This window comes from Hypanus sabinus, chromosome 8 (assembly GCF_030144855.1).
Source record: "Hypanus sabinus isolate sHypSab1 chromosome 8, sHypSab1.hap1, whole genome shotgun sequence".
Classification (NCBI taxonomy): Eukaryota; Metazoa; Chordata; class Chondrichthyes; order Myliobatiformes; family Dasyatidae; genus Hypanus; species Hypanus sabinus.
Window position 1 is genome coordinate 142,450,708 of NC_082713.1, and position 26,167 is coordinate 142,476,874.

At 41.7% G+C, this 26,167-nt stretch overlaps 1 protein-coding gene across 1 annotated transcript in view; it reads right to left on the reverse strand.

The window, feature by feature from the left end:
• LOC132397679 (voltage-dependent calcium channel subunit alpha-2/delta-4-like) overlaps positions 1–26,167 on the reverse strand; it is a 341,368-nt gene that overhangs the window by 78,253 nt on the left and 236,948 nt on the right. The window contains exons 26-28 of the mRNA XM_059976447.1: positions 11,623–11,684; positions 2,998–3,042; positions 2,820–2,882 (exon numbers count right to left, since the gene is read on the reverse strand). Of these exons, the coding sequence (XP_059832430.1) occupies positions 2,820–2,882; positions 2,998–3,042; positions 11,623–11,684 (170 nt within the window). The remainder of the gene's footprint in view (positions 1–2,819; positions 2,883–2,997; positions 3,043–11,622; positions 11,685–26,167) is intronic.

Below are 26,167 nucleotides of genomic sequence, written 5' to 3' on the forward strand. Positions count from 1 at the left end.
CAGAAATGTTAAAGAAATTCCTTTTTCAAACAAATAAACATATTCTAGGGCATTAAGGTTGGATGTTTGCAATATTTAATAGAATTATTAATAAACATGTGAAGTAGGTTAAGTGCTTGCATTATCAATGCCATATTTCTTTCATATTTCAAAGTGGATTTGTGGGATTCCCGAATGTCTGATTTGTGGATTGCACCAGTTTTGATGAAGGACATGAGGGAATCACATAGAAAATAGACTAGTACTGCACAGGAACAGGCCTTTCTGCCTATGAAGTTGTGCTAAACTAATTAAAGTTGAAGCTCAAAGTTTAACGTTTAAAGTAAAATTTATTATCAGAGTACATACATGTCATACATACAACCCTGAGATTCTTTTTCTGCGGGTATACTTAGCAAAGTTATTGAACAGTAATTGAGAATGCTTATACACGTCACAGGATTTACTCCATTTACTCAATCTCTGAAGGAGTGTCCACAATTGTTATGTCAATTGTTGGCAGGGAGTTGCAATCTCCTGTAGGAAAACATCACTGCATTTTAGCTGATTTTTCAAATGCTGGCATAACTTGCAATGACAGTATTTATTAGCCTTGGACAAGTGAAGTGAAGTTCTTGAATTGCTCTGTCCAAGTGATGAATTCATTCCCATCATTCTATTCACAGGGAATTAAAACATTTTCTATTGGCGACTGTGAAGAAATAGCAATCCACTATACTTCCATGTTAGTGTAGTGTATTTCCATGTGGCTGTTTTCCTTGCTCCTTTAGAGTCCTATGGTTATACAGCACAGAAGCAGGCCCTTCAGCCCCACTCATCCATGCTGACCAGGATGCCTATTCGAGTGGCCTACAGATTATGAGCTGTGGAGGCACTGTTGAAGATCCTTTGTTGAGTACTGTAATTCAGCTCATTTCGCATATTTGTAGCAAGACGATAATGAGAACTGGAGCTGAGTGATCTTAGTAAAACCGTAACTAATTGATGGGAGTACATTATTGGTGAATAAGTTCACACTGACAGGACTGATGAAACCCCTTTCTGTGACAATGGTGATCATTCAGAATAGACTGATGGGATGTAATGTATTTATCTTACTTTTCATTGACAGTATATAGCTGGGCATATTTTCAATTTGTTGGCAAGCATCGGTGTTTTATATGCTGCTATTTGTGAGCAGTGACTCAGTTTCAGAAGGTAGGAGGGTATTGGTATTCAAATTATTTTCAACATTTAAAATGAGCCATCTTTTCTTTGTATAACTCAGAGAATTTATTTCTTAGATAAGAACATTTCAGTAACCTTTTCAAGGCTGCTAATGAAAGCTTCTGTACAGTCAACACACATTCAGATAAAGATTTTCCACTGTTATTAATATTCTATCCATAAAAATTACACAATTTTCACTTACAAGAACAATACTGAAGATGAATAAAACATGCTGCTTTATTCATCTTCTGTATTGTTCTTGTAAATTTCCTAAGCATTAATTCAAAGGTCTTGATATTTTCCCCAAGTATAAAGCAGTAAGGCACAATACTTTCTCCAGTTTTTAATTAATGCTTTATAATGACTACATGGAATAGTTTCTTATGCTCTGTTTATGTTGTAAATTGAGTTCTGCTGGAGATTATCATCTCGTGTTTAGATAGGGAAGATGTGGTGCTGCTAATCCCTAATTCACTGAAATAACTGGTTGAGCATAAGAACATGAAAAAAGCAGTAACCCAATCAGTCCTTCAAACCTGCTCTGTCATTCAATATCATGGCTGATCCAGCCTTGCTCAGAACATTACCTTCCTGCTTTCTCCCCAGGTCTGATTGACTTTGTTGTTTAATATGTCTGCCAATTGCTGCCTCAAGTTTATTTAATGACTTTGTCTTTAAAGCTCTGCAAAGGTCCACAACCCTCTAAGAGAAGAAATTCTTCCTAATATTCTTTCTAATGGGTGACCCGTTTTCCAGAAACTATGTCCCAAATTCTAGCTGCCTTGTAGAGTCCACCATGTCAATCCCTCTCAGTATCCCGTGTTTCGTACATCATCTCCTTCATTTCAGGAACCTATGCACTACTTCCAATTCAAATTTTACCTCTCAGGGGTAAAATTCCATTAGTACCATTCAATTAATTATTTGCTGTATGTGCAGGCTAATGTTTTGTGTTTTATGTATTAGAATTCCTTTGTACCACCCAGAACGAACAATCTGCTGGAGAAACCCAAGACGTGTGTGCGTGTGCGTATGCGTGTACACGTGCGCGTGCATCCAAAGTAACAAATATGTTGTTCTTTTTACACTTGTGTACAGGAAATGACAATAAACAATCTTGATCTAGAGTCTATCAACTTCCACTCAAGATTCCACTCATCTGACCAACCTACCTTCACAAGGTCCTTGTATCCTCCTCACAACTTACTAACTAACATATTCATTTTTGTCATCCAGGTTATCAATACAGATTATAATTAGTTGAAGTCACTATCACTGATCCCTATGGTACCACATTCTTATTGATTGTCAATCCAAAGATGACCCATTCACCCCTACTTTAATTTCTATTATTGACCCTTCTCTAGCAATTGTACACAAGCTTACTTAGTGCAATAGCTTTTTATGTGGCACATTATTGAATGTACCTGGAAATTGAAATGCTTCTCCTTTATTTCCCTGTATTGTTACATCCTCAAAGAGATGGCTACCTTCTCAATAACACCTTAACCAATCCTTTCATGTCCATCCACTTTCATCTGATTGTACATTGGTCCCCTCACCATGTTTAATTTATATTCTTTCTGCCTCATTTTTAACAAAGCACTTACATCTTCCTCATTCTTGGAGATTAGAATGAATCCATTGTTGTCCACTAAGAAACAGTTCAGACCCTGCATGATAAGAGTTAAAAACCATAGTTTGCTTTGAGATGCTTCTTGAGTTATTTTCAAAATGTATTTAAGAAAATCTTTTATTTGACTCAACAACGGGTGGATGGAAACTCACATCGTCTTCACAGCTGATGGGACATCTTCCTTCAATTTCGCTGCACTGAAAAGTGAGAAGTGAAAATCTAAGTCAGTTAAAAGCATTACTCTAATTTGCTCAAATTATTCTTTGCTTTATTTGTAATCTTGAAAATCATCTTTAAATCTATGACATAGCATCAATGAGGTGTAACTCTTTCCTTGTCTAAACAGATATACATCATTTTGTTTCAACAGCCATTATCACCCATGTCTAGCCTGCTCTTAAAGCTTCCCTGCAGTTTAAGGAGCTACAGCCTTTAAATAAGCCGCTGTATATTGTATTGGTAGTTGTCAATTACACAAGCTACCAAGAAACAGCACAACTGCTGGAACTCAGCCTATTCTATTTAAAGTAATCAGGGGGGTAATATGGTGTGTGTGTGTGTGTGTGTAAGAAAGAGAACGGAAGTTTGAAGACGGTCTGAAGCCAAATTCTACCTTCTTGTGCTAAAAGCTGTTTTTTTAAACATAGCAGTTGAATCATTGGGCACAGCCTCCGAATGCAAGGATTTCCCTTTAGATCAGAGATGAGGGGAGATTTCTTTAGCCAGAGGGTGGTGAATCCGTGGAACGCATTGCCATGAATGGCTGTGGGTATATTTAAAGCAGAGGTTGGTAGATTCTTGAAAAGTAAGGATGTCAAAGGTTATGGAGAGAAGGAAGGGGAATGGGGTTGAGAAGAATAATAAATCAGACATGATAGAATGGTGCAGCAAATTCGATGGGCTGAGTGGCCTAATTCTGCTCCTATGTATAACTCCAGTTGACAAACCATATAGAATATTTGGAAATATAGCTATACTTGTTGACCTCACTTAATATAAAATAAAATTTCCTCCTTCTAAAATACTCTGCTACAGTCTGCATGGAAACATCTGTATATAGAGCTATATTGTGAACAGATAGAAAGAAGTGATTTGGTATATATTTGAAATTCCAATTTTTTAATTGAAATAATTGATACATTTCAGTCATCCTGGATCCTTTCCTTTTAGATCTATTCCAGCTTTCTTTCATGGAACTTCCTTGTACTCCATCTTCCTTGACATTGATCAGTTGCAGAAAATAAAAAGCAAAATAATAGCTACTTCAGGCTGCAACTTGATTTTTTTTTTGATATTCACTTATTCCACCAAAACTCTCTACTTACATCAGTATCATTGGACTGCAAAGTGGAAGCAGGTAGAATGCAAGAATAAAGTAAGTTAAAGCCAGTTTGTACACTTAGTATAAATCAATATAATTTACTACACCAACTACTGGAATATATGCAAACATACTTCAATGCAAATCAAAGTTTAAATAAACTTATTATCAAAGCACACCATATATGCCATCATATAAAACCCTGAGATTCATTTTCTTGCAAGCATTCACAGGAAATACATTTAACACAATAGAATTAATGGAAGATCGCAAACAACAAGACTGACAAACAACTAATGTGCAAAAGCCAGCATATTGTGCAAACGTAAAAAGAATAATAATAATAATAAATGAGCAATAAACATTAAGAATATGAGATGAAGAATCCTTGAAAGTGAGTCCTTAGGTCAGTCATAACCTGCTCATTATATACACAATTAAAATCAAACATGAACCAATATTAATGTCCCTCAATAAATACTGATGCACACACACTCTTATAAAATGTTCATCAACATATTCTTCTATGTGCAGTTATTACGTACAGACCCACTTTAAGAGAAGTTAGCTCTTGTAGGCAACTACCGTACACTAACAGACTGCTGGTGTCATTATCCTAAACTAGGGTCAACTCTTTGTTAAAGATCCAAGATTGGGCCTGGCCAGATTTTAATATGTTAATTAATATCCATAATCTCTATGTTCATTGATACGTCCACTTGGGTGAGGCATCTTCACGGTTGTTCTATTTATACCATGACTAATCAAGACCATAACCTCCGAGAGGGTTTTGTTTTACTTTTGCAGCTACCCCTTTCCCCTAAGTTTATGAAATCTGGAGAATAGAGTACAAAATTAAATATTTCGGGTATATGTGAGATAGGCTTGCAATTTAAACAAAACTGAAGAAAATACAGTAAGAAATCTGGCAAAGCAGGCTGCTGAAATCCTGCTTATTTCAGTCGTGATGTTTGCTTTTTGCTCAAGGAGAGGAACACCCACTCTGCTCAGTGTAGTCATTACAGCAGATCACAAGATCAGCCTTAACAACTCATGCACAACATTATATCAAATTATCAGGAGCCATTCCCATGGAAACTATTTGGTTTCAAAAGCTTCTGAACATGCCTTAATAAGGTCCTTGATTATCTTCCACTTTTAATGTAATAATTTTTTGGCTGGAAAAATTATGAAACAGGGCAGCTTCAGGGAGTCCAGTTTCAAATATGTTTTGGAACATCTTTAAGATAAATATTAAATGGTCTTCAAGTATCACGGCAAAGAATTCTTTGCAATATTTTCTGCATTGTAACGAAGAAGCAATGCCAAAGTATTCAGAGTACTGAATATTTTTAATAAAATATTATTATATGATCTCGAGTATTTCGAGAGGAGAAATCAAATGAACGTATACAGCAAACTTTACAAATGAAATACAATAGCTCTTGTCAACAAAGACAGAAAATGTTGGAAACTGAATGGGTGAGGCAGTATTTGTGAAAAGGAAATGATCTGGGTCCTGGACCCTTTGTTGTTAGAATGTTTTTTCTTTTAAAAAAAATCATATAAAGAGAAAGCTAAAATAATATAAGGAGCAGCAAACTCTGCAAGGTAACATTTCAGACACAAGTCAAAAGGAAAAGAAAAAGGGGAAGACTGAAGAGGCCTAGTTAGAGACTATCAAGCAGTAACAAAAAGCAAAGTACCCAAAACATTGCAGAAATTCCCACATGCAGGGGCATCTGGAGTGGTACCTGATGATTGACATGGTCTTGGGAATAATAGCAGTGGTGATACATTGTAACGGTGTGCTACATGCAGCGTGAAAATTACGACACGGAGTCAGTAACTGCAGTCGAAAGAAAAAACTTTATTCAAAATCCTCAGCCTCACTTTTAAGCCTCCCTCAACCTGCCCCCCGTGGCGCAGAGGCTCCAAAGCTCTGTGCTCGCAAACCCCTGTAGGCTATCTAATTGTGAGCCGGTTTGGATGTGCCAGGAAATGGGTCGCCACATAACCCGCCCCCCAGAACCGGCGATACACCCCCCAATGTCCACAGTCTGGGCCGGAACCTGCTTGGGAGGTCGGCCTCTGCGCCAAGGTGCCGGAAACTCGGCCGGTTGCGCCAGGTCCACATGGGCCGGTTTGATGCGGTCCACCGTGTAAACCTCCTCTTTCCCCCCAACGTCCAGCACGAACGTGGACCCGTTGTTCCGGAGCACCATAAATGGCCCCTCGTATGACCGCTGCAGCGGTGGCCGATGCCCGCCCCTTCGTACAAACACAAACTTACAGTTCTGCAGGTCCTTGGGTACGCAGGTCGGGTTCCGCCCGTGCTGTGAAGTGGGTATGGGGGCCAGGTTACCGAGCTTCTTGCGTAGTCTGCCCAAGACTGCTGCGGGATCTTCCTCTTGCCCCCGTGGGGCTGGTAGGAACTCCCTGGGGATGACCAGGGGCGCGCCGTATACCAACTCGGCCGACGAGGCGTGCAGGTCGTCCTTGGGCGCTGTGCGGATGCCGAGTAGGACCCAGGGAAGCTCGTCCGCCCAGTTGGCTACTCGCAGGTGGGCCATGACGGCCGACTTCAGGTGACGGTGGAAACGCTCCACTAGCCCGTTCGACTGTGGGTGGTAGGCAGTTGTGTGGTGCAGCTGAGTCCCCAAAAGGCTGGCCATAGCTGACCGCAGGCTGGAGGTGAACTGGGCGCCTCTGTCGGAGGTAATGTGGGCTGGTACACCAAAGCGAGATATCCAGGTGGAGATCAGGGCTCGGGTGCAAGATTCGGAGGTGGTGTCTGGCCTCTGGCCATCTTGTGAACCGGTCCACGATAGTCAGGAGGTGCCGCGCTCTGCGCGACACTGGCAGGGGGCCCACGATATCCACATGAATGTGGTCGAAACGCCGGTGGGCGGGATGGAATTGCTGCGGTGGGGCTTTGGTGTGCCGCTGCACCTTGGCCGTCTGGCAGTGCATGCACGTTTTGGCCCATTCACTGACCTGTTTGCGGAGTCCGTGCCAAACGAACCTGCTGGAAACCATCCGGACAGTCGTCCGGGTGGAGGGATGCGCCAAGTTATGAATGGAGTCGAAAACACGGCGCCGCCAGGCTGTCGGGACGACGGGACGGGGCTGGCCGGTGGCGACGTCACAGAGTAGGGTCCTCTCACCCGGGCCTATGGGGAGGTCCTGGAGCTGCAAACCGGAGACTGCGGTTCTGTAACTCGGAATCTCCTCATCTGCCTGCTGTGCCTCTGCCAGTGCCTCAAAGTCTACCCCTTGGGAAAGGGCATGAACGGTAGGGCGAGAGAGCGCATCCGCCACGACATTGTCCTTATCCAAGATGTGCCGGACATCCGTCGTGTATTCAGAGATGTAGGACAGGTGGCGTTGCTGGCGGGATGACCAGGGGTCGGACGCTTTCGTAAACGCAAAGGTAAGCGGTTTGTGGTCCGTGAACGCGGTAAAGGGCCGACTTTCTAGGAAGTACCTGAAATGCCGGATTGCCAGGTAGAGCGCCAACAGTTCCCGGTCGAAAGCACTGTATTTGAGCTCGGGTGGCCGCAGGTGTTTGCTGAAAAACGCCAGGGGTTGTCAGCGACCTGCGATGAGTTGCTCCAGCACCCCACCGACTGCCGTGTTAGATGCGTCCACTGTGAGGGTGGTAGGGGCGTCCATTCTGGGATGTACTAGCATTGCGGCGTTCGCCAAAGCTTCCTTTGTTTGAACGAAAGCGGCAGCGGACTCCTCGTCCCAGGCAATGTCCTTGCTCGGACCTGACATCAGGGCGAACAGGGGCGCATGATCCGGGCAGCTGAAGGGAGGAAGCGGTGGTAGAAATTGACCATACCTACGAATTCCTGAAGGCCTTTGATTGTGGTGGGTCGGGGGAAGTGGCGGACCGCATCTATCTTAGCGGGCAGAGGGGTTGCCCCGTCTTTAGTAATCCTGTGGCCCAGGAAGTCAATGGTATCGAGTCCGAACTGGCATTTGGCGGGGTTGATTGTAAGACTGTACTCACTCAGTCGGGCACAGAGTTTACGGAGGTGGGACAGATGCTCCTGACGACTGCTGCTGGCTATGAGGATGTCGTCCAAATAGATGAACGCGAAGTCCAGGTCCCCTCCCACCGCGTCCATTAACCGCTGGAACGTCTGTGCGGCATTCTTCAGACCGAACGGCATGCGGAGGAACTCGAAAAGGCCAAACGGGGTGATGAGAGCCGTTTTGGGGACGTCGTCAGGATGCATCAGGATTTGATGGTACGCTCGGACGAGGTCTACCTTGGAGAAGATCCGTGCGCCGTGCAGGTTTGCTGCAAAGTCCTGAATGTGCGGCACAGGGTAGCGGTCCGGTGTGGTAGCCTCGTTCAGCCTGCGGTAGTCGCTGCACGGTCTCCAGCCTCCCGTCGCTTTGGGCACCATGTGCAGGGGGGAGGCCCATGGGCTGTCGGACCGCCGGATGATCCCCAATTCCGCCATCCTCTGGAACTCCTCCTTCGCCAGTCGGAGCTTGTCTGGGGGAAGCCGCTGAGCGCGGGCATGGAGGGGTGGTCCCTGGGTCGGGATGTGGTGCTGTACGCCGTGTTGGGGCATGGCCGCAGTGAACTGCGGTGCCAGAACCGATGGGAAATCTGCCAGGACCCTGGTGAAGTCGTTGTCGGACAGCGTGATTGAGCCGAGGCGAGGGGCTGGCAACTGGGCTGCACCCAGGGAGAACGTCTGAAAGGTCTCGGCGTGTACCAGTCTCTTCCTGGGCAGGTCGACCAGTAGGCTGTGAGCCCGCAAAATATCCGCACCCAGAAGCAGTTGGGCTATGGCGGCCAGTGTAAAGTCCCACGTGAACTGGCTGGAGCCGAACTGTAGCTGCACCTGACAGGTGCCATAGGTCCTTACTGTGCTGCCGTTCACGGCTCTCGGGGGGGGGGGGGCCCCGGTGCCCTGCTGCGGGTGTCGTAACTCGTCGGAGGTAAAACGCTGATCTCGGCACCAGTGTCGACCAAAAACCGGCGTCCCGACCTTCTATCCCACACATACAGGATGCTATCCCGATGGCCAGCCGCCGTAGCCATCAGCTGCGGCTGGCCCTGGCGTTTCCCAGGAACTTGCAGGGCGGGCGACAACGGTGGGCTTCTGCGCCCCACCGCTGGTGGTAGAAGCACCAGTGTTCATTGGGCCGGGGGTTGGCGGGCTCTGCGGCCGGGCCTGGACTGGTTTGCTGCTGGGAGCGTGGCTGGGAGATCTGTGCGATGGACGCCCCGCTCACCTTTTTGGCGTTCCACAGCAAATCCGCCCGGGCTGCCACCTTCCGGGGGTTACTGAAATCCGCGTCGGACAGCTGCAGGTGTATGTCCTCGGGCAGCTGCTCCAGGAATGCCTGCTCAAACATGAGGCAGGGTGTGTGTTCGTCGGCGAGAGACAGCATCTCATTCATTAAAGCCGATGGAGGTCTGTCGCTCAAGCCATCCAGGTGCAGTAAACGGGCAGCCCGCTCGCGCCGTGAGAGTCTGAAAGTCCTGAGGAGCAGGGCTTTGAATTCCGTGTACTTGCCGTCTACCGGGGGCGACTGTACGAACTCCGCGACCTGGGCCGCTGTGTCCTGGTCGAGGGAGCCCACCACGTAGTAGTAGCGGGTGTCGTCTGAGGTGATCTGGCGAATGTGGAATTGGGCTTCGGCTTGCTGGAACTACAGGTTCGGTCGCTGTGTCCAGAAACCCGGCAGTTTCAACGAAACCGCATGAACAGAGGCGGCGTCGGTCATTTCTGGTCCACAAATCGTTTGGAGCGTCGGGGTCACCAATTGTAGCGGTGTGCTACATGCAGCGCTAAAATTAGGACACGGAGTCGGTAACTGCAGTCGAAGGAAAAAACTTTATTCGAAATCCTCAGCCTCACTTTTAAGCCTCCCTCAACCTGCCCCCCATGGTGCAGAGGCTCCAAAGCTCTGTGCTCGCAAACCCCCGTAGGCTATCTAACTGTGAGCCGGTTTGGATGTGCCAGGAAATGGGTCGCCACAATACTATCAATAGCATTTCTTGCAGAGTGCTGCTACCAATCTCTGTGTGAAAAACTTTGCTCTGTACTAGTCTAGGTCTGATTCTAAGGTCATGTTTTTTTACACCAGATATGTCACCAAAGGAAGTGCATAACTGTTCTATCAATTGCTTCTAAAGCTTTAAAAATCTCAATCACACTATCTGCATTCCAGGAATGCTAATCAAATATGAGATCTGGTAGTGTCTTACTGACCAGAACTGTCCAGAGTACACAGGTATGGTCAAACTGTGATAATGATACTCAATTATTACTCTCTCACTCTGAATATAACAGTACATTCCAGCATTTTTTTGATTATTTGGTGGACTCAACTAGTCCTTATTAGGATCTCTGTGCACAGGCTTATTTGCCTCTTACATTGTTTAATTGTTTCTAGCTTCTCACAGTTTAAGTAATACTTGGACATACAATATCACTGTTACCTACGTTGAAATTTATACGTTGCCTACTTAAACTATTAATGTTGCATTATAATTTTGAATCTTTGACTGTAGCTCTTATTATTCCATCAATTTTTGTGTCATTGGAAAATCTGAATATGTGACTATCACATCAATGTGTCACACATTTTGAGCAAGGAATTTCATGTCAATGTGTTGAGCATAGTGTGCAAAGAATTCTACAGCAATATTTAATGCACTGGAAATGCAGAATTTCACATAATCATATATAATGCTACAATTTCAAATATTTGACGTAAATGCATGATATTAATTTCGACATTTTAAAATAATATATACATTATCACTCTACAGTACAGTACATTAAGCAATCTACTCCTTGTAACGTGCAGTCTCAAGTATTTGACATATGAATGTGAACATATCTGTCAAGAGGTCCAGATGTTGTAGAAATATGTAAAAAGTGATGTATTTACTTTTGTCTCTGTTTCACTTAACTGCTTTTAGTAGTCTGGTTCTTATGTTTTATTAATTAAAGAACAGAGCCCTGAGATAAATTTATAGTACAAATGCAGATATTATTGATAAATGCACAGCTAATATCTGCTTACAGGAAATATTGCTATGTCACACCTTTTGGATACATGAAATAACACATAATGAGAAAAATCTACATAATCTTGGAAACATGTTCTTTCTGTATTTTTACTCATGATTATACATGATATAATTATTGTTTTAATTACTAATTATGTTATTAGTAATTTGCAAATTATTAATTCTGATCTTACTCATCTTCATATCTAATCTATCACATTATGAGATTACAAGCATGGTGCTTAATAGTAATTAATTTATAAATGTCCACTCAGAGACAACTAAATAGAATTAGCTGGAAATGATTCCAAGACAGTGACCAGGACAGACTAAAAAAATAAATGAAATGCATCCTTTATGAGGTAATTGGAGAAGTCATGTATCAACTCAAAGTTCACATCTTACCTGTCGAGTAAAAGTCCAGAATTTCTGGCGCAATATTGCAAGATTAATTTGTACACCAACAGCTGAAAAATAAGATTTTTAACAAAAAGTTAAAAGACACCAATTTCTTCTCTTCCTGCATTGTACCTCAAAGATTCAAGATGGTTTAATGCAATTTCCAGTACTCATGTGTAAAGGAGAACAAAATAATTGTTACTCCAAATCTGATATAGCACAAAAAACAATAACATAAAGAAGACAATAACAAAAACACAATAAATATAAATGATAGGTTGTATACACAGACTGATTGTATGTCCATAAAGTGATGCTCAGCACAAGATTGTCTGTAGCACAGAAGGTGTCTCTGACAGGAAGTATAAAGTAGTAGTGGTTGAAGGTGTGCTGGTGTGGGTTGGTGGGTGGAGGAGCTGATCAGCATTACTCTGCTTGGGAAAATAACTGTTTTTGAGTCTCACACACAAAATGCTCAGCATGTCAGGCAGGATCCATGAAGATAAATAAGCAGTCAATGTTTTGGGCTGAGACTCTTCATCAGGAAAGGAAAGGGGGAAGAGGTCAGAATAAAAAGGTGGGAAGAGGGGAAGGGGAACAAGCTAGAAGGGTGAAGCCAGGTGGGTAGGAAAGGCAAAGGGCTGCAGAAGGAGGAAACTGATAGCAGAGAAGAGTGTCAGAGTGTACAGCAATAGGCTCAGCACACAGCCCTGGGGGGCACCCATGTTATGGATGATGGAGAGGTTGTGTATCCTGACTATCAAAGGTCTGTTCGTTAGGAAGTCCAATACACAGTGGTGTACTTGGACTGAGGAGTAGGAGCTTGTTCACCAAGTATGTGTGACAATAGTGTTGAATGCCGAACTGAAATTCACAAAGAGTATTCTGAAATAACGGTCCTTATTTCCTAAATGTGTCAAGGCCAAGTACAGTATGTGACAGGTGCTCTGGCATCTGTTGTAGAGCTGCTCTGTTGGTAAGCATGCTGCTGAGTGTCCATTGTGGTAGGAATGGAGTAATTGATATGTGCCATTACCAGCAGTTCAAAGGACTTCATGAAGATTAGCATCAGTGCCACTAGTCGGTAGGTGTTTAGGTGTAGAGCTCGTTGGTACAGGGATTTGAAGCATGTGGCGTCAACAGCCTGGATGAGTGAGTGTTGAAAACGTCTGTGAGCTGGAGTGCACACTCCCTAAAAACGCGGCCCTGTGATGTTTACTGGCTCAGCTGCCTTACGGGGATTGGCGCAGGATGAAAAGAATAATTGACACCTGAGGAAGAGTGGAGGGAAACCTTGTGAGAAAACTGAATCTTTCCTCTTCGTCTTCTTCTTCTTGCTTCTACTGCATTTCTGTGGGTAGTGAGATTACTGATGAGGCCATTGTGGAAGCTGGAGACTGTTCCATAAATAGGGCAAGGAGGCCAGTAAGATACATAGCTTGTGAGGTATGCACTCTTTGACAGAGTGGTGCAACACAAACAATTTCTCAATGTCAGCAAGACCAAGGAACTGATTATTGACTTCAGGAGGAGGAAACCAGAGGTTCGTGAGCCAGTCCTCATTGGAGGATCAGAGTTGGAGAGGGTTAGCAACTTCAAATTCCTAGGTGTTATCATTTCAGAGGATCTGTCTTGAGTCCAGCATTTAAGTACTATTACAAAGAAAACATAGTAGCACCTCTAATTACTTAGAAGTTAGCAAAGATTTGGCGCGTCATCCAAAACTTCGACAAATTGCCATAGATATGCGGTGGAGAGTATATTGACTGGTTGCCCCACGGCCTAGTATGAAAGCACCAAATCCTTTGTATGGAAAAGTTCAAAAAAGTAGCGGATACTGCCCAGTCCATCTTGGGTAAGGCCCACCCCACCATTGAACACATTTGCATGGAGCGCTGTTACAGGAAAGTATCCATCAAGCCCCTAACCATCCAGGCCATGCTTTCTTCTTGCTGCGTCCATTAGGAAGGAGGTACAGGAATTTTAAGATCTACACCATCAGGTTCAGGAACAGTTATTACCCCTCAACCATCAAGCTCTTGAATCAGAGGAGATAACTTCACTCAACTTCACTCACCCCATCACTAAACTAACATATGAACTCACTTTCAAGGATCCTTCATTTCACATTCTCGATATTTATTGATTATTTATTTATTTTTTTCTCCTCTTGTATTTATAGAGTTAAAATCAATAAAAGTCTGTCCCTGAGCCTTATAGGCTCATCAGGCCGGTGCTTATGCTGGTTTCTGTGGTGTGAAGCGACTGAGAGTACGAGACTTCCCCCCACCCCCCCAATAGGATGCCAATCTATAGTGAGGTTAACCCCCAGTATTTTGCTGATGCCCATTTTCAGCTGGGTGGACTGGAGCAATGTGTGGTTAAATGCCTTACCCAAGGACCCAACACGTTTTCTTGGCTGAGGCTCGAACTCACAACCTTCAGATCGCTCATCCAATGCCTGAACCACTTGGCTACGCGTCCCACTTGTATTTGTAGAGCTTGTTATCTTTTGCGCATTGGTGTCTTGTTGAGTGCAGTCTTTTATTGATTCTGTTGTCTTTCTTTGCATTTACTGTGAATGTCGGCAAGAAAATGAATCTCAGGGCTGTATATGATGACATATATGTACTTTGATAATAAATTTACTTTGACCTTTGCAGTATTTATTCTGGTCTTCTAGGGAGTGCTGAGGCATGAAGAATGGAACTGAGAGGGACAATAAATCCCCATGATGGAATGGCTGAGCAGACAATGGGCCCAATGGCCTAATTCTGTCTTATGGTATTATGGTCATGGATGCAGGAAAAGGGTGGTTGTTTTGGGGATGGGATGGTTCTTGTTGCTCTTCCCAATGTTCTTTTTTCAACCTGAATGGCCATGGAAAAGAGATTCCTAGCGACCATGAAGGTTTTATTGTCTTCTCAAAGAGGCTTTGTACACACTTGATTGGTTTCCACAATCTGTCTAACAATCTCTTGTTCTGACAGAGCTTATAATAGAATGTCTGTATGGGGAGTCCGGTGTCAGGCTTGGAAATGATACTCTCTTGATGAATTGCAACATCTTGCAGTTGTTGACACTTGGACCCAAGAACTGTATGCCCAACAACCAGCTCATAAAGGATTATATACACATTACTGGCAGTGTTGTTCTAGCCAGTGGAAAGTGCTGTTACTTGAAGGAAAGGGTCAATAAAGGTGGGAAACGGAAAAAGGATTGAGTTCCCAGGTCATGAAAAAGTGGATGTGGAACAGTATCCAGATAATATACATATGTTCTTTGTGAATGATGACTGGGGCACATTCCAGGAGGACATCCTATAAATGCCTTACAATTTAAACAATCTCTGTTCCTGCTCAACCTGCTCCTGTGAGCTAGAGAAAAGGCAAATGAAATCTTACAATCCTTTAGTATTGGGCTTGAGCAAATGTCCTGATGCAGCAATAAACAACAGACTGTGGGATGCAGCAAAGATGAGGCAGAAGCCTGAAATATTCAGTGGGTAGAAAGCTAAGAATAACCATTATCCTGATTTCCATATACAAGGCATCTAAAATACAAATGTGAGGTTATATTTGAAGTTGTAGAAGGCCTCAGATCTCCATGAGGACAAATCATGCAGTTTTAGTGTTGGCCCTGTAAAAGGCATGCTTTCAGCAGAAACGTGATTAGTAAAAGCTGAATGTCTGTGAGTAAATAAGAACGGTATGCCTAGAAATCGAACTTCTCTTGCACAATTTTACATGCAATTTGTACATAATAGCAATTTACATATATTAGCAACACACACAAAATGCTGGAGGAACTTAGCAGGCCAGGCAGCATCAATGGAAAGGAGTACAGTCGATGTTTTGGCCCAAGACCCTTCAGCAGAAATCTCTTGCTCATGATTGCATATATTAGGACATGCCTGTGATCATTTCTATGTTGATTAGTGACCGAGGGGAAATTGGTTCATTACCAGCAGATGAACTTCACCTTAGCTCATCTGACATTTTCTATCAGACACATGTCAAATGATGTCTTTCAGAACAACGTAGCCAATTCTGTTTCAACTAACAGAAATTGTATGGTAATAATACATGCTTTACACACATTAAGGTAAGTGCGGGTCTGCAGCAAGCTGACGATGGAATTTGAATTAAAAGGCCCCTGTGGGACATGATAGTTTTGCGTTGAACTTTTGTCAAGCTACACTTTATTAAGGCTGCAGCATCTTTATATTAAGTGCCTCAACGATGAGCCGGTTCAGCCTAAATTTCACATGTTATTTCTTTGCCCAATTATTTGATTTTTTTTTCCCTGCATGTCATCAAACTGATACCTAGCACTAGACCCAGACTGATTCAGGCCACCAAGAAAGGACAAACTCCTATTTCAAGACAATGACATTGAAGATCTCACTGCAGATGGATTTTGCACACTGTACTGCTGTTAATGTCATTTGGGTTTTTTTATCAGCTGAAAAAAAATTTAAAATTCCCCCAAGAAAAGAGATGTTACTTGAAGGGTGCAAGGGCATCCACAAATATGCACAAACTTGCCCCCCTTCCATGAAACCTATTATCAAATGCACACCAGTTTTGATTTATAAATTACAAATAACTGCAGGTAAGTAAACGTCACATGAGGATAATTTTACCTCAATTCTGACCTAACCTCAAGGGCTTTCTGTTTCCTGGTCTCAAACATGAAGATTTGATATTTTGAAAAAAATTGGTTAATTTTAACAGTCATGCCACTGGACATTTGAGAAGCATCTATGTTTTAAGCAAGAATAAAAACAAAAGCATTTTGGGGAAGTAGATAACATTGGACCTATATTTATCTGGTTATGATATTGTTTGATATTATTATATATCTGTACACATCAGCTTTAGATTTATGATATTCTTCACAATAAATTTGTATCCCTACAAAGATTGGTAAACAACTGCCACAGAATTTGTGATTCCGCTCCATAACTGTAACAGAGGTAAACCTGTCAGTCCTTTCAGAATTCACAGGTCAAGGATTAGCATTCTGTTGATATGCCAGTAAAGTGTAGAGGAGGATGGTGGTTGTGTGCAGTGATGGACATTCTCCAGTCTAGGTCCAAAAAGTGACCTCTTTGTGTTTTTCATTCAATAGTGGATTGATCTGCTCACCTTGTAAACACTACAATTGCCACTGCTCCCAATTGCAAACCTCCTCTTTACAGATGGGAAACAAGGCCAAAAGGAATATTACGGGTGCTGCCATCCAACCAGCTCCTATCCTGCAAAAGTGTCACCACAATTCCAATGGAAGGATAAACTCTTTAAGAAGAAACTTTTGTCAAAAGCAGACCAGTTTGCTTTTACACATTTCCACACACACTATATAACATGGCCTTTTGGAAAGTGCAGTGTGAATTGTTATTAATGCTGTTAATGGTAACATCAATGCACCAGAAAAAAGCCCATAGCAAAACACAGCAGAATGGATAAAGGGTTGGACTATGCCTTTCAGATACCTGAACAAAAAGGCACATGTCATAAGGTAGGTTCCTGGTCTGTGCTGAGTCCAATTTGCTACCACTTTTTGCAACTAAAGTGCTCAGTTAACAGCGGACAGCAGACAAACCAGTTGCTTGTGACTGTGAAAATATTGGTATAATTTTGATATCATTTGTTCATCCGCTAGTCCATGGAAAAAAAACACTACCATGCAAGAGATGAGATAAAAATGGCAGCAAATTTCCAGTCTAATCTTGTTAAGAAAAACAATGCATCTGGATCCATGTATCAAATTTAAGGCTCTCACCTATTTCTAACAGCTGTGTATTAATGTAATCTTTCTGTTTCTCTACAGCAGCTTTTAAAAAGCCCTGTTTTACCTCGTGTAGGATGAGAATATTAGTCAGCATGCTTTCTGCTTCTGGCACAATATGCAACAGAAATATTGTTTTTTTTTAAAAACACTTGTACATTGTTGTTTTGGGATCTTGCAATATTACAAAATCATCAAACTCCAGAATACAGTTTGTTTTGAAGAAGCTCCCAATAAAGGCAGTTGTATCAACTATTATGTTCTATTTTTATACATCATTGACATGGTTAAAATATATTCATGCTACAATCCAGTCATTAAGTTAATAGTGGTGTCCTCTGCCTTTGTGGCTTACAATGCTATGCATCCTAATCGGTACATGAACAAGATTCCATAATATTGGTTGCAGGGAAATCTTGCAAAAATGCTTTGGTGCTACAAAGTCCTGTGAGTGGGGAAACAAGACTAATTGGTGTGTTTTGAGATGTGGTGAAGATTCAAAGGCCCAAAGGCCACCTTTGTGCCCTGATGATTTACAAGAAAATGTACCAAGTGGCAGTCATCAGTATCCTTCCATAGCCACAAAGAAAGACTTCTATTCTTGCCAATTTGTAATGGCTTCACAAATACACTAAAACAAAGAAGGTAGCAATTTACTAGTGAAGTAGAATACTGGTTTCTTGGCAAGTTGAATTACCTACACCTCAGCTTCCCCAGCACGCTCTCATGCAAAAATTCCTGTAAAGGAATCTGTTTATCTACAAAGATATCAAGGAATGCTTCAACCGGAAGGTACTAAGAATCATGGGGCTACTATAATAGATATGAAATTTCTCACTATATTACTGCAATATATGAATGCATTAACTGTAAATGCCTCAGGACCCACACATCAGGTTCAGGGACAGTTAATACCTCAACTATCAGGCTCTTGAACCAGATGGGATAACTTCACTCACTCCATCACTGAACTGTTCCCATAACCAATGGACTCAATTTCAAGGACTCTTCATCCCATGTTCTCAATATTTATTGCTCATTTATTATTATTATATTTTTTCCTCTTTCTTTTGTACTTGCACGTGTTTTTGTGCATTGGTTGTTGTCTGTACTGTTGGGTGTGGTCTTGCATTAATTCTATCATGTTTCATGTATTCACTGTGAATGTCTGCAAGACAATGAATTTCAGGGTTGTATATGGTGACATATATGTACTTTGATAATAAATTGACTTCGAATTAACCATTGCTATTATAAGAATTACATCACTACCTCTGACTTTTTGCTAAAATTAACTATTTTTGTTAAACAAGTTTCTGCAGCATCAAATCATAATTCATAGTCCACATAAACCCACACTGTTACCCTCCAATTTACAGAAGTCCAACAGGTTCAGCCGCACTAATAATGAAGAGGCTGTGTCTCTGAAATACCACTGTAAGCCTTTGACACACAGCAGAACTATACTGATGTAAGGCTGGAGATTGGTAATTTTGCCAGCTTTAATTTTGAATAAACCTTTGAAAATGTTCAAAGCAGAGATTGATGCTTTTTTAACAGTTGTAATTAGCTGCATTTAGCAGGTTTTTGACTGCCTCAAATGTTCAGACATGTAAAAGCTAATTGAATTAAATAGAAAGAATAATGTTATTGAAAAACAAATGGGAATATTTATAAATAATTAAAATATTGAAGATTAAATGTCAGAACAAAATTAATTTAAAGAAATACCCTGACGTCTCCTGCTCTTCCTATGTTGTTGCTCTATAATTCCTGTTGAAGTCAATTGCTCTGCAACTTGCACAGGCTGCAAAAACAATCGCAAGACAATAATACCAGGAAACCCAACAAGGCTGTGCCTCACCGTACTCTTTCAGTATTTGGCCTCCCCAATGCAAGTTTCATTCACACATAGTGCCCAAGACTTGGTACTCAAACAAATGAGCATTATCCATCATCCTCATTGAAAATATGCCACACTGTGCTGCGATTATCACAGGGGTGGTGTCTGTGGACACGATCTGCATTTATAGATGGGGTGGGGAACAGTTTGAGAATACAAAAGATGGCTGCAGGTGAGCATCAGACCTTGTGCACTGTATGTGGGGGAAGGGAGGCTTGTGGTCTGTGATTGTGAGGGGTGGGGTGGGTTGGGGAAGATGTGCAGGGAAGCACGTCTATGGCAGATGCTGTGGTTTGGATGGGAGTGAAGTTTAAGAACCGTGTATGATTTTACAAGGGATGGTGACGATGAGAGGCATTGGACCCTTGTGTTATGGGTGGGCTGGGGTGTTGTGGGGTGCATTGGATCTCCTTGTTGTGGTTAGACTAGGGAAAGAAGCATCATTAGCCTATAGATGATATTGTATGGCATCAGACCCCAGTGCTACTACAGGGAGGTCAGAGATGCATCAAGAGCATTGAATGATGGTGGGGGCCTTATTTCTTGAATTAGGTGTAGGGAGAGAGGAATCAGGGACACTGCTTCTTAGATCAGTGGGAAAAATAGAATCAGACATAAAACGAGGGAAGGAACCAAGGATCAAGTGTAGAATGTGTTCAGGATTGGGCCAATGAAAATGTAAGAAGCATGGAGAGGTTTTAAGGTTGGTGGTTGTGTACATTGAATGAACTAAAGAGAGGGAGACATTGGGGTCTGACTTTGGAGGATGATGTGATCAGAATGTAGGCCTCAAGAGAGTTTGAATTGATATTTGGGGACGTAAGTGTGTCTGTGCAGGGCAGCAGCGAGTAGCAGTCGGAAGACATATACAGGGGTGTGAGCTGAGTGCAGCACCACAAAAACCAGGTTGTCCAGGATTGCCCAATGACGGTCCGTCCCAGGACAACCTTGTCCAAATTTCCCGCCTACACTCCAAAGAGGGAACTCCTGTCAAATGCTCAGAAGTTTTGAACCAAATTTCAGGAGCATAAAAATAATCTGAAAATGGTCTTATTGTATGTTGCACTGTAAATACACTGTAATGGTTTTACAAATGAACTTTTAGGAACCCCTACCATTAGTGAATTCAGTAGATGTGATGTACATTGGTGAGACTGATGTCAACTGGAACTGTTAGATGTCTGCTTCTCCACTATCTGCCACATGCCCTAAGTAGCTGCTTTTTCCTTCAGAGTTAGCCAGCTCATATACAGAGCTCCTCATTGTGATGGACATCAAAGTTCCCTGGCAAGACACACATATGCATCTTTCCTGACTTCAATTTTTATAGAACATAGAACGTAGAAGTTTACAGCACATTACAGGCCCTTCAGCCCACAAAGTTGTGCCGACCATGTCACCTACTCTAGAAACTGCCTAGAAATTCCCTAATGCATAGCCCTCTATTTTTCTAAGTTCCATGTACCATTCAGCTTTATAAGACTGGCTTTATGTGGTATTCAGCTTTAGAAGACTGTGGTTAGGCGATATTTATAGTATCCGGTTGCCTTAAGTTAGGAAGGATGTAGGGGCCTTAGGGAAGGTGCAGAAAGAATTTACCAGGATGATATCTGATTTGGAGAACATGTGCTATGAGGAGACTTGGGAAAAACTGGGTCTTTTTTCTCTAGAGCTGCAGAGGCTGAGGGGAAATTTGATAGAAGTTTATAAGGTGATTTGAGGCAGTCAGTAGATGTGCAGTATTCTTTTCACAAGATTGTAATGTCTAGTAGTACAAGGGGTATGTACAGTATTTAAGGTGAAAGGAGAAAAGTATAAAGGAAATGTGGAAGGCAAGTTGTTGTTTTTTTTTTACATAGAGAGTGGTAGGTGCCTGGAGCACCTGGGCAGTGCTGCTGGAGGCCGATACCATAGGAGTATTTAAGAGACTCAGAGATAGGCACATGGATATGCAGAGAAGGGAGGAACATCATCAACAGACGGGAAAGAAGGAATCATTAGTTTAATTAGTTCAGAGTAGAAATGAACAGAAATGGCATGTGGTCCAGATTCTACAACTAAGGTCACTTAGTCCTATACATACTGTATGGCACTCTGCTGCCCCTGCTATTGAGTTTGCCCTACTAGTGGAATAGAACGTATCGTATTGATAATGGAGGAGACATTGACAGTGAGAATGACTAACACAGGCTGTTATTTGACTGGCCTGTGGATGAGCTCACCAAATATTTATGAGCAGTTTTGATTAGGTAGAGTATGCCTTTTTTTGTGCATTGGAAATGACTATTACAACTATTTATTTCATTAATTATTATTTTCACATAGATTTCAAATGGTCCAAAATGATCACTATTATTTCCAAAGAAAATCCTACAGGCTAGCGGTTGAAATTTGTTTCACATTCACTTTGTTTCACTTTAATAGAATATTTGTAGCCATTAAACAGTTTGCAAATTGGGCTATGCTAGAAATAGAAAATGCACAAATGACAGCCTAAGTAGGCCAACCATGAAACTGAGATTTCCCTGCAGTCACATTTTTTAACCTCAGCTTGGCTGTCAGGAAGAAAGAATGTAACCTCCTAATGGGGAAGGGGATTCCTGCATGTGTCTACTAATATCCTTGCCTTAAGACAGGTATCAGCCAATTGAGAACCGAATAATCCTAAACTTTCATAAAAGAGAGAATGTTTAATGTTTCACAAGGTTGTGAAGGAGAAATTAAGGAATAAAAACAAATGACAAAATTCAGTTTGAGGTTAAGATATTGCACCGAGTTCTACAATTTCAAACCTTGCATCACTATGGCTATAATATATGCCATATCAATTTAGCTACAAACCCGGTGTCACAGCCGAGTGTTTCATTTCAACCTGATTACAGGCTTGTAACACATTAGACTCTGGGGAGAGAAAGATCTGGTCAAAATACAAAGGAGATAGCTTGTGTCTCCCCAGGTTATTTTATCTGCAATTCATCGGTATATTTAGCTGTAACGTTATTCAACTCAGCAACACTATCAGGAAAAAAGCTACACTCGTGATGTAGGATGAGAGATGACAGTCCATGGGAAAGGTAAGGCAATTTATTTATTTACTCATTTATAAGAAACGTATGTTCTGCATTTATCAGGGATTAAATAACACTGTAAATATTAAAATAAAATTAAAGACCAGTACAGAGAGATCTAAAACAAAAATGTGTATCTGTTTGATATTTGGGAGAGATGAATATTTTAATCATTGTGAGAAAAAGATTATTATTTTGGCTTGTGATGGAGGAAGAATGTATTCATTTCAAAAGTATGGTGTACAGCTAATTCCACATTCTACATTTGCACTAAATGATACAAAGAGTCTGTGATTATAGTCTAAATGTAAAGCTTAAAGAACAAGTATTCCTGTTTACTCTCTAGTCATGTTATGATGCTAATGTTTCCAACGGGCAAATATTGTTTAAATGATCCATCTCAGGAGCATTTCAGCTAATTATCTCCTTGTATCTAAACAATATGTAAGCAAATTATTTTCACAGAATTCAACATAATCTGGTTTTGTGATTATTTAAGGGTATGCTTCTATACTTGAGTTAAAGATATGACATTTTTCTTCTCAAAAATCGTAATTTGCACGGCCTGCAAATTCAAGTACTTACTATATATTTAGCGTAATGAAAACTAAAATGATTTTCAACTGGAATAAAACATAAAAACGTAATATTTCTAGTCAATTTATCATCTCTGAAAGCATGGTACTTTTAGAACAAAGTGGGGAATTTGGACTAAATTGTTTCAGAAGCAATCATTTTGATCACTCCCAGGACAACTAGGTCCTTCCAAAAACAATGTTGGACCAAGATCCTTATTAGATAAATCCCTAAATTCCAACTTTTTGGCCCCTACTCCCACATGAGCAGATCACTCACATTGGTCTTGCTGTCAGCTTTCTGGCCTCCAAACTTCAATTCTTCAATCCTGAAAAATCCTTCAAACTTTGATTACCTAATTTTCCATTCTTATGATTCTACTGATTCTAAAAAAGTGATCTTCTTGGTAGTAGAGACCCTACCAGTACTCACAAGTATACAGTACAACCCAATTATCCCTTAAAATTCCCAAAGGAGGCTTATCTTATTGCTACCCCAGATTCTTAGAAGTGTTCTTCAATCCTGATCCCTAATTGCAATCTTGAGCCTCTGCCTGAATCCTACACACACTCCCCCCCCCCCACCATTCCATCATCCATATGTGTAACTCAGTTTTCCCACGTTCACTCCTGACCACTCCAATTCATGGCTGTGATCCTTCTTCAAACCCTACTTGGATCCCATCTCCAAGGTCAAGGCACCAGTCTTGATATTTCCTCATCTTACACCTCTACCCCTCTACCAGTGCAACACAGGCTCTTATTCCCTGACTTCAACTCTCAGATGGCACATTTCTTACGCTTTTGGGCCTCCAATGTAATTGAATTTGCTAGTAGAGCGTTCATCAACTAAGTGGTCATTAACACCTATTACAATGCTGGTGCAGCCCTATTTGATCAAGAGCAAGAAATTTCAGTGTTCTGATCAAGACGCACCACTGCCTAACAAGTCATAAATTCACCAGTCATTCATTTCACTTCACATAATCTTCATATAAAGAAATCAATATTTTTATTTTTATCTAATTATGAGGTTCATTTAGCTAAAAGTCAAGTTGGAAGCAGCTAATCATTGCACAACACTAGAATTTAAACTTCATGGTTCCGTAGTATCCCTGAAATGTTAAAAGCAAGATTTGAACAGCTAGAAAATCATAAATAATTCAGCATCTTAAGAACAGTCACAGAAATATCGAGGCTTCTTTGTTTTAAAGCATTGTACCCAAAAATGTGTGAACATTGAAGTCTTTGTTTCAGACATAGTCTGCTGCATCTGAGCAGCATTCAGAGGGTTAAAGGTATGTTGGTTCTCTTCCATTCTGATCACTAGAGGTGGATTAATGCTGCTTTAGCAGCTGATGCAGGCAGAGATAGTACACCCAGTGGGAGCAGAAACATTGCAACTTCCATCTGTCACGCCATATTCATTTGTTGGATATCTAGAAGAAAGTGGGGGTGGGGGCTTCATTATGATTTGCTGGAGCTTGTACAAGACATGATGAGTCCACAGTATTTCACAGTGGCACTACCAAATCCAGCACGAGGCAAGTGGCTGTCAGCATCAGGGGTGGGAGGGGGCTGGATGCCGGGACATCCTAATATAGAGCCTTTGGTAAACAATCACACGTGGTCGATACAAATGGCAACAGCCTGAAGATTCATTATCAGATAAATCTTTGGTCAGGTGTGTAAATATCCAGGTTCAATCACTTCAAAGTTTTTATGGCAGGTATGGAATGTAGCACTAAAGAAACACACAATTATGCAAGGTGAGGTTATTCCTTCAGCAAGCTGGCATTGATGCATTTTACTTAAATTGACGTACACTAGAAGTTAAGGCAAGGATGGCAAGCAACACTTCCATTGTTCCAGAAAAAGAACCCCAGCTGATTAAATAAAACCAACCAACAAATTGAAACATGGCAATTATAATGCAAAACTTTTGACTGGTTAACTTAAAACAAGCCTACGCTTTGTTTCATTGGTGCAACTCAACAAGGTAGGCAGCAGCTCTGGATAGAGAAACAGATTTAATGTTTAAGAGCCAAAGTCTTTGTTCAGTAGATATTTCAGAATTCCAGGATCTGCAGTTTTTTTCCACTTTTACATAGTTTCAATGTCACAGTTTTGAGTTCCTGCAGGCATTACTCCAAACACCTACCATAGTTCGAGCACAAGATCAACAGCACCATAGGAAAAATAGTATAAATAGCAATGGTAGAATAAAATATTTGTAAATTATGAGTTGTGTGCCAAGAACCTAAAAAGGACCAGTGCTTTGTTGAAATGATCTTACCCAGAGTGGAATACAACTGCGATCATTCCCAGGAAATATTGCATTACTCTGGAAATTTGAACAGGCATCTCTGGCAATATGGTCTCAGCATCAGAGCTATGTACATTGAATCATGTCAATCCTCATGCACTGCCACTTTAGAGTACTTCTAGCAAAAATTAGATGACATTAGCCCAAAGCACAGTCTTAATCAAATTTTCTTAACGCTACTTGTCACCACAATAAAAGTTCAAATTTCCATCATCTACTACAGAACTGCTCAAACTAGACACTATTCAAATTGGCACACACAAAATGCTGGAGGAGCTCAGCAGGCCAGGAAGTATTTATAGAAAAGAGTAAACAATTGACGTTTCGGGCTGAGACCCTTCATCAGGACTGGAAAGGAAGGGGAGAAGTCAGAATAAGAAGGTGATGGGGGGGGGGGGAGGAAGAAGTACGAGGTGGTGGGAGATCCTGCTTTTTGTGGTGGATGGAGCGAAGATGCTCGACGAAGCAGCATCCCAATCCATGCTGGGTCCCACTGATATACAGGAGGCCACACTGGGAGCAATTATATATAATAGTGACCCCAAAAGGCTCACAAGTGAGGTGTCACCTCACCTGGAAGGACTGTTTGGAGCCCTGAATGGTGGTGAGTGTTCACAGAGCATGACCAACATTTCAGCATTTGAAAAATAACCATATTGGGTATTTTAGAGAAAAAAAATGCTTCCTATGACTATGCTCTCAGAGTGGGAGTTTCAGGGCTGACATTGCAGGCAAGTTCATGGATCTTAAGGGAGATATAATCTCATTTGAAGTCCCCATTGCCATAGTCTATAGGGACACCTACTCCTATCTTGACATCTCTAAGGGGCAGTTATCATAGAGATTTGGGATCCTCTGCAGCCACATCCCAAGTTCCCATACTCAT